The sequence below is a fragment of the Rhinopithecus bieti genome, unplaced genomic scaffold (assembly GCF_001698545.2).
Source record: "Rhinopithecus bieti isolate Rb0 unplaced genomic scaffold, ASM169854v2 scaffold_33937, whole genome shotgun sequence".
In the NCBI taxonomy this organism is placed as follows: Eukaryota; Metazoa; Chordata; class Mammalia; order Primates; family Cercopithecidae; genus Rhinopithecus; species Rhinopithecus bieti.
Window position 1 is genome coordinate 939,429 of NW_016814873.1, and position 10,827 is coordinate 950,255.

Genomic DNA, 10,827 nt, shown 5'->3' on the forward strand with positions numbered 1-10,827 from the left:
AATATATATTATATATAATATATATATATTATATATATATATATATATATATATATTAAACACACAAATTAGCCAGGCGTGATGGCTCATGCCTGTCATCCCAACTACTCAGATGGCTGAGGCAGGAGAATCGCTTGAGCCTGGGAGGCAGTGGTTGTGGGTGAACCAACATCGCGCCACTGCACTCCAGTCTCAGCGATAGGGTAAGACCCTGTCTTTAAAAAAAAAAACAATAAAAAAACTTTGGAAGTAAAAGACAGCCTAGAGTAGGGATGACAACTCTTCTACCACAGGACTGCTATGAAGGTTAAATAAAACAACACCCTAGAACAACGCAGGGTAGCCTTAACAAAGAGTTGCTGCTACTAAATGGGTACTCTCTTTGCAGGGAAGATCCTCAAGAGAGAAGTCTCACTCTAATGCACCTGCCCTGGTGAGTAACAGATGGCACCGGGGAAGGAAGCTGCAGCTGCAATTGTGCAGGGAGGAAAGATCCAAACCCACAGGGCAGGGTGAAGTACAACAGAATTAAAACCAACAAATGGGTTGGGAGCTGGGAATGAGGAAGTGAACAGGAGAGCGGATCCTCAGGAAAAAACTCATGGGCTACACCATAGGCAGAGGGCCAAAGGTAAGGGTAGAGATGAAAGGTCATTCACATACAGAGGAAAGTGGCCTCTCTGGGTGAGTGTCTGTGGCATGGAGGTGCGGACCAGAACAGGATGAAGAAGTGGTCCAAATACCTGGCTCTGAAGGCTTGTCTACATCCCCATTGACACAAGGCCTGTGGCTGGCCGAGGTATGAGGGTCGGTGGTGGGCTGGAGGAGCAGGTTGCTAAAGGTGGGAGCCAGTCGGAAGCAGCGCTTAGTCTGGAACATCTGGGTGGACATGGCTTGTAGATTGCTGGCAATGCTAGCCTCACTGGGGCCCAGTGGGCCATTGAGGGAATCGGGAGCCTCTGATCTGCCCTGAGGGGGCTCCAGGGTTGGTGACCGTGTCCCCTCCTCTTCCTCCATATCTTCCAAGTCTGATCGGGACTCCTGGCTATTCATCTCCGAGTCTGTTTCAGCATCAAAGGCCGTTCCCCCACCTTCAAGACTCTTGTCAGAGCCACTGTCTGATCCCTCACTGGCCCGGGCTGAGTCATGGCTTGAGTCCGATTCAAAGCCTTCACTCAGGTCACTGTCATCACCAGCTTTGGGTGGGTGGCGGCGACGGCGGAGGCAGGAGAGGCGGGAGAACTTACGGCTCTTTCTGCCCTCACCCACTTGGGGTACTATAGGAGGAGGCTCAGGATCTGGCTCCTCCTCTTTCTCCAGAGGTTCCTTGGACTCTGGCTCATCTGTGGAAAGAGGAAGGTCAGGTGGAGCCCGAGGAACAGGTGGAGCGTGGATGCTGGAATGTGCTCTCCAACACCACTTCCCCCCAAGTCTGTGTTCCTTTCCTTCATCCCCATGCTCCACTCCAATCTTTCCATAGTGATGACCTCCCCCATTCTCCCACCTGTGCCATCACTCTGGAATGCTGGGACAGGATTCTCGCCCTCTTCCAGCTCAGCTTGCAGCCGTATGTTGACATGATTGACAAGGTGGGAGAAGAGCGCCAGGGTGAAGGCAATGGCTGCACTGTACTGCTTAGATCCTGAAGTTAGGAAAGCCAGGCATTAGGGGCCTCGGGCCCTGATGGGGAGTAGGCACCATTAATTCCAACTACATCTCATCTGTTCTCAACTCTTCCAAGGATCCAACTACTCATCAAAGATTCTTTTTTTTTTTTTTTAATTTTAGAGACGAGAGTCTCACTATGTTGTCCAGGCTGGGTCTTGAACTCCTGGGCTCAAGCAATCTGCCCGCCTTGGTCTCCCAAAGTGCTGGGATCACAGGCGTGAGGCACTGTACATGTCCTATTATTCTTTCCACAATCTAGAATGTAACATCTCACCTTGTGCTCCTTCAGATAAGCATATCCTTTTGTCCCATCTCATCCTTCCTGTCTTTGAGGTTCCTCCCCATACCTCAAGAACTTTCACATCCAGCCCTATCCCTCCTTACCTCCCAATCTTGCTCTGCATACACGTCTGCCAGAAAGGCTTCCAGAATTGCCTAAATGCCTCCAAGAGCAAGGTCTGAAATTCTGTCTGGATCATCACTAAGTATCCCGACCCTCGTCTCTGCATAGGCCCTGGCCAAGGGTGTGCATATTTATGGGAGGCGGTAAGGAGAAGGGGGAAGGAAATGTGCTGTTGCTTGTACTCAATTACCAGGAGCTCCTTTAGGTTAGGATCCCTTGGCCCTTACTCGCCCACAGCCAAGCAGTGACACAGGAGTGAAGAGGCTGCTTGTGGAAGGAACTTTATGAATAAGGAGCTGCAGAAAAGGGGAGTGAGGATCCCTGAACTCAGTGGAAGAGAAAAGAGGAACATAGGGAGGGTTACCTGCTCTCTCCAAGCTGTGCACACACATAAGGCAGATGATGACCATTTGAAAGATAAGAAGGTCCGGGAGGAAAGCATATCCACTCTCATAATCCTCCTCTTCCTCACTGGCCAGGCTGAGGTTGGGTGAGGAGGGCAGGTAGAAGAGGCAGAGGTTGAAGTCCTCCAGGACTGACTGGCAAAGTGAGGTCAGCTCTGAGTCCATGGAGCTACAGAGGGGCAGGAGTAACAGGGGAGGTCAGTGGTGGGGGCTGGGGAAGGAGAAGAGCAGGGAATATAAGATTCAGAGAAAGGACTATGGGATGCTGCAGGGGAGACCTGAGAGCACAGCAGGGAAGGGCAGTGCTGGATTGATCTCCACAGCAACTAAAACAGGGGAAGGGATGTGAATAGGCTTCCCATTCAGCCATTCCCTCTTCAGCATCTTCTAAGCACCTATTCTGTGCCAGAGGGAGAGCTGCTGGGAGAAGGATGGGCACAGGACTCTTGGGAGAAACAGTGAGGAATGCCAAGAAAAGACAAATTGGCTACGGATGTTCCCAATGAGGGCAGAACTTGACAGTCCACCCTTTTCAAGGCTCTTTCTGTAAAGCATCATGGCTGGGGCTCACAGGACAGTTTGGGTTCATGCTGTCTTCCACTCACCTGCTTTTGGGCTGTAGGAGGCTTTGCAGATACATAAAGTTCACTAACAACCTTTTAATGTCTTTACATCTGAAATGAGAAGAGCCCAAAGTAAATGCTGAATGGCCCCACAGTTCCTATGGTCCTACTGCACCAACTGCAGAAAAACCCCCTCCACCTCCCAGGCCCCACTCACCGCTTTTTGCCGGGAGACAGTTTCCGAGTCTCACACTTCTTCAGTTGGTGGTACATTTTGGCTGCCTTATCATACAGCCGCTTGAGGTTCCCATAGGCCCCCTCAAAGGACACTTCTGACTGGATGCTGTAGGAGAGAGGTGAGCTATTGAGTCTTGGCCGGGGGAGGATATGTTACTCTGCTGGGGCTTTAGGAAACAATGTTACTAGTAAATACAGGCTGCTCCCAGCCTCAGCTTCCATGTACATACTCAGGGTAAAAGGCTCATGAGCTAGCTTTCCTGATCACACACACACACATAACTTCTAGATTAGTCAGAGAAAAAAAGGATGTCTTATTCTCCTTTGTATCTAGAAAGGAGAATATCAATCGCACCTTGTTACAAACTTAGTTATGACCATCCCTGAAATACACTATCCTTCATCTATTTTTAAGCATAGAATACTTTATAATGGATAGCATTTAACAAGCATTTACTATCTGCAAGGATATTTACATGTACTATTTCAGTTAATCCTCCCAACATGCAAACACCAACATGTACTGAGCACCCACTGTGTCAGGCAATGTACTCTAATATTGTCCACATTCACAAATAAGGACAAGGAGCCTGTGAGAGAACAAGCACACTGACCAAGGTCACACAGTTAGTACGTGGTAAAGTCCCCAATCCAATTGTCTTTCCATTTTTTGAAACTGAGTCTCACTCTATCACCCAGGCTGGAGTGCAGTGGCACAATCTCGGCTTACTACAACCTCTGCCTCCCGGGTTCAAGCAATTCTTGTGCCTGAGTCTCCCAAGTAGCTGGGATTACAGGTGCCTGCCACCACGCCTGGCTCATTTTTGTATTTTCAGTAGAGATGGAGTTTCACCATGTTGGCCAGGCTGGTCTCAAACTCCTGACCTCAGGTGATTCACCTGCCTCAACCTCCCAAAGTGCTGGGATTATAGGCATAAGCCACCAAGCCCAGCCCCACCTAATTTTTTAACGTTTCTTTTGTAGAGATGGGGTCTCACTATGTTGACCAGGCTTGGCCTTAAACTCCAGGACTCAAGTGACCCTCAACGTCCAAAAGTCCTGGGATTACGAGTGTGAGACACTATACCCAGCCCTCAACCCAGTCTTACTTACACACACACACACACACACACACACACACACACACACAGCCAGGCACAGTGGCTCACGCCTGTAATCCCAGCACTTTGGGAGGCCAAGGCAGGTGGATCATGAAGTCAGGAGGTCAAGACCACCGTGGCTAACACGGTGAGACCCCGTCTCTACTAAAAATACAAAAAATTACCCAGGCGTGTTGGTGGGTAACTGTAGTCCCTGCTACTTGGGAGGCTAAGGCAGGAGAATGACATGAACCCAGGAGGTGGAGCTTGCAGTGAGCCAAGATCGCACTACTGCACTCCAGCCTGGGTGACAGTGCAAGACTCCGTCTCAAAAAAAAAAAAATTAGCCGGGCATGGTGGCATGCACCTGTAATCCCAACTACTCAGAAGGCTGAGGCAGGAGAATCACCTGAACCCAGGAGGTGGAGACTGCAGTGAGCTGAGATCGCACCATTGCACACCAGCCTAGGTGACAGGGCACGACTCTGTCTCAAAAAAAAAAAAAGAAAAAAAAAAACCCCAATGACCTTAACACTCATGACATTTTGTGTCGTTTCTTAAAACATGTTTTAATTATAAAAGTGAGGTATAGGCCGGGCGCGGTGGCTCAAGCCTGTAATCCCAGCACTTCGGGAGGCCAAGATGGGCGGATCACGAGGTCAGGAGATCGAGACCATCCTGGCTAACACGGTGAAACCCTGTCTCTACTAAAAAATACGAAAACTAGCCGGGCGAGGTGGCGGACGCCTGTAGTCCCAGCTACTCGGGAGGCTGAGGCAGGAGAATGGCGTAAACCCTGGAGGCGGAGCTTGCAGTGAGCTGAGATCCGGCCACTGCACTCCATCCTGGGCGACAGAGCAAGACTCCGTCTCAAAAAAAAAAAACCAAAAAAAAAGTGAGGTATAAAATAGAAGAAACCAATATCTGTGGTGAATTAAAGATAGCCACAAATTATCTGACACTCCTTCCACTGAGAAGTGTGGTCTATATCTCCTCCCCTTAAATCTTGCAGGGGGCTGCGGGAGGAAGGGCTATGACCAAGAGAATATTACTGAAGTAACAGCTTCCAAGTCTCTTAAGTCATGGTTCACTGTTGAAGCCTTGAGCCACTACATAAAAAGTTCTTCTACCCTGTGGAAGATACCATATATGGTCCTAAGACCACACAGAGAAGGAGAGGAGCCAAATGAGTCAACTCTCCAGACATATTAGACCTTCCGATCAGCTGAATACCAATGACTAACCCTAAACAATGCCACTGGGAGAAGGCAGATTGCCCAACTGAGCCCTGCCCAAACGTCTAACCCATAAACCATGAGAGAGAATTGTTTTAGCAGAGTCAGGTATGCCCTTAGTGGGCACCTCCCAAACTTGGATACGCCTGGCTCTCTTTTGGAACTGACCCACCCTAAATCATGCTTAAGAGTGTGATGAGGGACCCAGGACAAGTAAGGGGAATCATCCTCTGGAAGCATTTAAGAAATGGGAAATGGGAAAAACAGGCCGGGCGCGGTGGCTCACGCCTGTAATCCCAGCACTTTGGGAGGCCGAGGCAGGCGGATCACGAGGTCAGGAGATCGAGACCATCCTGGCGAACACGGTGAAACCCTGTCTCTACCAAAAATACAAAAAAATTAGCCGGGTGTGGTGGCGGGTGCCTGTAGTCCCAGCTTCTAGGGAGGCTGAGGCAGGAAAATGGCATTAACCCGGGAGGCGGTGGAGCTTGCAGTGAGTGGAGATCGCGCCACTGCACTCCAGCTTGGGCGACAGAGCAAGTCTCTGTCTCAAAAAAAAAAAAAAAAGACAGAAAGAAATGGGAAAAATACAGCCAGGCGCAGTGGCTCACACCTGTAATCCCAACACTTTGGGAGGCCAAGGAGGGTGGCTCACCTGAGGTCAGGAGTTCGAGACCAGCCTGACCAACATGTAGAAACCCTGTCTCTACTAAAAATACAAAATTAGCCAGGTGTGGTGGCGCATGCCTGTAATTCTAGCTACTCGAGAGGCTGGGGCAGGAGAATCACTTGAACCCAGGAGGCGGAGGTTGCAGTGAGCTGAGATCATGCCACTGCACTCCAGTCTGGGCAACAAGGTTGAAACTCCATCTCAAAAAAAAAAAAAAAAAAGAAATGGGAAAGATACACCAGGTTATAAACCTAGTAATGATACTTAAGAATGAATGAATGTAGTGGTGCAGGTATAGAAAGCCAGCCTGCACTTATCTAGACAAGGAGAGGGACCCCCAACAACCTAAACTGAACACAGGGACTGGGTCACCTTGGCCAGGTGAACCAGAAACCATGGCACATGGAATTATGAGGTACAATTAGTGTGTTACTATTTTGTACTTTATTATCTGATTACTTTACTATTTGGAGTGGATATACTTTAGTACTTGACCACTTAAGCTATGAAGACCACCCTACTCCTTTTGCTTGAAGCCCAAGCTTATTACATAAGTTCTTCTGAGAATGAGCAATTTATTTCTCAGTATAACTTAAAAGCATTCCAGGTAAAGTATCCTGGTTTACCTCTCAGTCTCATGTGCTCTTGGTTACAGCGACTTGTACAGTGACTCAATACCCTAAGCTTAATCAATTTTGGGTGCCCTGAAAAATTTTTTTTTTTTTTTTTGAGATGGAGTCTTGCTCTGTTGCCCAGGCTGGAGTGCAGTGGCATGATCTTGGCTCACTGCAACCTCTGCCTCCTGGGTTCAAGTGATTCTCCTGCCTCAGCCTCCCAAGTAGCTAGGATTAGAGGCGCTCACCACCACAGCCAGCTAATTTTTGTATTTTTAGTAGAGATGTGGTTTTGCCATGTTGGCCAGGCTGGTCTCAAACTCCTAACCTCAGGTGATCCGCCTGCCTCGGCCTCCCAAAGTGCTAGGATTACAGGTGTGAGCTACCAGGCCCTGCCAAAACTGTTTTTTATTCTAACAGCTAAGAGTCAGACCCAGGGAAGCAGTGACCCACCCTGCCGGTCCCTCCACGTATATTACCACATTAACACACTCTAGAATTCTCATGATCTTGTCAGAAGCCACTTTGGTACCATTTTACCAACTGTATTAAATTTATTTCCTTCTTCAAGAAAACAGCAATCTTGTATTTTGCATAAGATAGTAAATAACTATTTTAGCTGCCCAAGTGCCTATAGCTCCAGCGGTTATGTGAAAAGCAGCAGGGCTGTGTCAGAGTCTCCCTGGATGGAGGGACCCTTCAATCTTAGGATTCCCCTATCTCAGCCACAAGCTAGAGAACGGAGGAAAGGAAGAAGGAAAACAAAGCTGGAATAATATGCACACAAAAAAACAGGGCTGGAAAAAGAGCTGGCAAATACTCACCACCGCAGGTAACAATACATGGCTTCCACATTATAGTACTTGCTGCCTGCCAGGGTGCCCAGCTGATTGAAGGGCATTCCTAGGGAGAAAGAGAATTCATGCAGTCTAAGGCCACAATACTCATTCAAAGCTGCCAGGCCCAACCAATGCTAAGCATCAGAGAACTTGTGGTGAGAACAGCTGGGTCTGCAGGCAACACTGGTGTCTCAGGTGATTAGCAGCTTAATCTTGTTTCTCTAGGGGATTACTGACATCTTCTTTTACCCATCAGCTTGTTCCCGCCTGGTGTGCCAGGCATTACCTGAATTGATGAAGTACCATTCCTCTGGCTTCCACTATGGCTCCTCCAAGGTTGATGGAACTCCATGGAGCCCTCTCCTCTATCTCAGCTCTGAGTGCTTGTTCCTACATGCAAATCCCCATCTCTCTCTATAATAGAGTCTTAAGCTTTACTTCATTGTGCTCCTCTTTCCACAAGAGACCTTGGGGAGAGGAAAGCCATCTTCTCTTTTCCTTCTACTCTGCCTCACTCCTTCTTAGTTCAAGACTTTCCCATTTATCTTCCCCTTCCACCATTTTCCGAGTGTGTTACAAGAGGGAAAAGGTATAAACAAGGTGAAGTATGAGACAGCTGAGAATGAAGAGGAGCTGGGGAAAACGAGTATGAACTGCCTGCCATCTCAACAACGTCTTCCCTAGGAAAATCCTACTGGATTGGGGGGCCCAAGTTGGGGACAACTTACCAATCTGAGGAGCTACTGACAGGGCTTGGTAGTAAAATCTCTCGGCTAGCAGCTCAGTATCTACACCAGCTAATTCATTCTGATACCGTGCTGCACAAGAGAGAAAAGGAAGGGAAACTCGATGATTTTGTTTCAGAAAACCCTCTCCCACATCTGGGAGTCCACTCTGAGAGCTGTAACAAGAGCCTGGAAGGAAGATACCTGAGCTAGGAGGCAGGCTGCTGGGGTCTCTGGCACAGTCCTAAATCTGCATGACTATGGGCAAATTGTTCAACTCTCTTCCTTGCTGGTAGGTTCAAAATGTAAAGAATATTTAGTGTTTGTGAAGTAAATAAGCTCTTTTTTTGTTGTTTTCTTTTGTTTTTTCTTTTAGAGATGGGGTCTTGCTGTCACCCAGGCTGGTCTCCAACTCCTGGGTTCAAATGATTCTCCTGCCTCAGCCTCCCAAGTAGCTGGGACTACAGATGCATGCCACCACGCCCAGCCTGAACAGGCTCTTCTTGATAATCTCTTCCCAATGAATGGGAGCTGCAGCATACATAAATGCTTGCAAAGACCTCTGATATTTAGTTCCGAAATGCAAATGCTCAATTCCACAGGGAAGACACTACTAATGATACTCTGGTCCACCAAATATGAAACAGCTGACTCTCTGCACACATTGCTCATGAGGGGTCCAGGAGTGGGCTGGAGGCAGGGATAGGAGACCCAGGTCAGTAAGAGATAATGCACCCAACAGCCACACACTAGCAGCCTAATGAGAAACCACTGTCTATCAGGACGAGAGGCCCCAGGGGCCATAAAGCAAAAGAGTACTTTTCCATCCTTAGAAACATCTGTTAGGAAGGTAAGTCCTCCTTGCTGTCTAATTTCAATTCCTGTGCTGAAGTTGCTACTTATCTAGGAGTCCATAAAGATAAAAGAAAAAAAAAAAGAAACACTCAAAGAAGAAAAATATCAAATTAAAATCTTGCCAACCCATTACTGAAAGAGAATTATCTTCATTTGCTCAAAGCTCAAAGACATTTCCCCTTTTCCTGTATTCACTGATCCTCTCTGCCTCATGGAAGGGCAGTGAAAAGAAGGGATCACTGAAACAGATGGGAGGGAAAAAAAGTTCTCAGAGGCCAAACTATCCCTCCTGCTCTCCAACCATGTAATGGGTGTTACCAGCAACTGAATCAGCCTGGGCCTGTCCTGTAACCCAAAACTGAGAAAATGAAAGGTGCAAATTCTTACACAAATCCCCCAGGTACACTAGACATCGGTGACATGCCATCTGTGCCCAATCCATCTCCTTCCCTGAGGCAGACACTGGCTTCTTGCATCCTATGAGACAAAGAGAAAGAGATTTATGAGCCCATTCTTCTGCCTCCCCGCACCTATGGGGAAATACCTCTCCAAGATGTAGAGACTAAGAATCCAGGGCCTGTCTTGGAACTTGTCTTCCAGGGCAGAGAGACACTCATCCAGGACACAGGGAGAGACACAGAGGATCACAGGTGGCCACACACAGGGACTCAGAGACTTATGGGCAGATTCATTCATAGGAAAGGAAGGAACTGGAAGAGGAGGGCTAGGGCCCTCAACCTAGAATGGCACCTTGCAGGAAGGTCATCACAGGAAGGCTTCCAGAAAGAAGGATGAGCTTCAAGTATGAAGAGGGTCATGAGTGTCTTGGGTAGAAGTTACACACATAAAGGTAAAAGGTTTTAGGTAAATATGGGAAACTAACTTGCCCAAGAATGAAATGTGAATGATGCCAATTAAAAAAAAAAAAAAAAAAAACGACAACGACAACATTTAAGAAAGAAAAAAAAGAAAGAAATGTGAATGAGGCCAAGGCAGATGCTCCTAGTGGAGATTCACAGAGAAGGCAGCCTATTGGAGAGTGTGCCCACGAAAGAGAAAAGTGGGCTTGCCCTGCCTGAGGCTGCTGATGGCCAAAGCTAAATATGCCTGAGCACTCACCTACCTCTCCCTTCCAATAAACTGCCTGGTAACTTCAGAGAGCTTAAGATCTTTGGGAGGCAGTTTTCTCATGTGCCAGAAACTTTTCTAAGCATTCTACAGTATTGACTTAATCCTCACAGCAACCCTATGAGGTTACTCTTATTACTCCCATTTTACAGTTGAGGAAGTCAGTCACACAGCTGCTAAGCAGAAGAGCTAGGATACAAAAGGCTCCAGAGACGGTCCTCTTATCCATTCCACCTTACTGCCTCTCTCGAGTGTGTTGCTTCCATTTGGAACAGCCATTCCTAATGTTTTCTATAGATAATTCTCAGCTGGCTGAATGGAGAAAACATCAGTGAAGACAAAAACTAAAGTGGTTTGGGGAAGTAACTTTTGAAGTGATTTTTTTT

The 10,827-nt window shown here is 47.6% G+C and overlaps 1 protein-coding gene across 3 annotated transcripts in view; it reads right to left on the minus strand.

Moving 5' to 3' along the window:
• SMG5 (SMG5 nonsense mediated mRNA decay factor) overlaps nucleotides 1-10,827 on the minus strand; it is a 38,919-nt gene that overhangs the window by 16,550 nt on the left and 11,542 nt on the right. For all 3 annotated transcript variants that reach the window (XM_017852441.1, XM_017852439.1, XM_017852440.1), the window contains 8 exons: nucleotides 9,701-9,790; nucleotides 8,462-8,551; nucleotides 7,719-7,797; nucleotides 3,256-3,381; nucleotides 3,081-3,149; nucleotides 2,436-2,644; nucleotides 1,505-1,642; nucleotides 744-1,343 (listed from right to left, as the gene is read on the minus strand). In XM_017852441.1, the coding sequence (XP_017707930.1) occupies nucleotides 744-1,343; nucleotides 1,505-1,642; nucleotides 2,436-2,644; nucleotides 3,081-3,149; nucleotides 3,256-3,381; nucleotides 7,719-7,797; nucleotides 8,462-8,551; nucleotides 9,701-9,790 (1,401 nt within the window). The remainder of the gene's footprint in view (nucleotides 1-743; nucleotides 1,344-1,504; nucleotides 1,643-2,435; nucleotides 2,645-3,080; nucleotides 3,150-3,255; nucleotides 3,382-7,718; nucleotides 7,798-8,461; nucleotides 8,552-9,700; nucleotides 9,791-10,827) is intronic.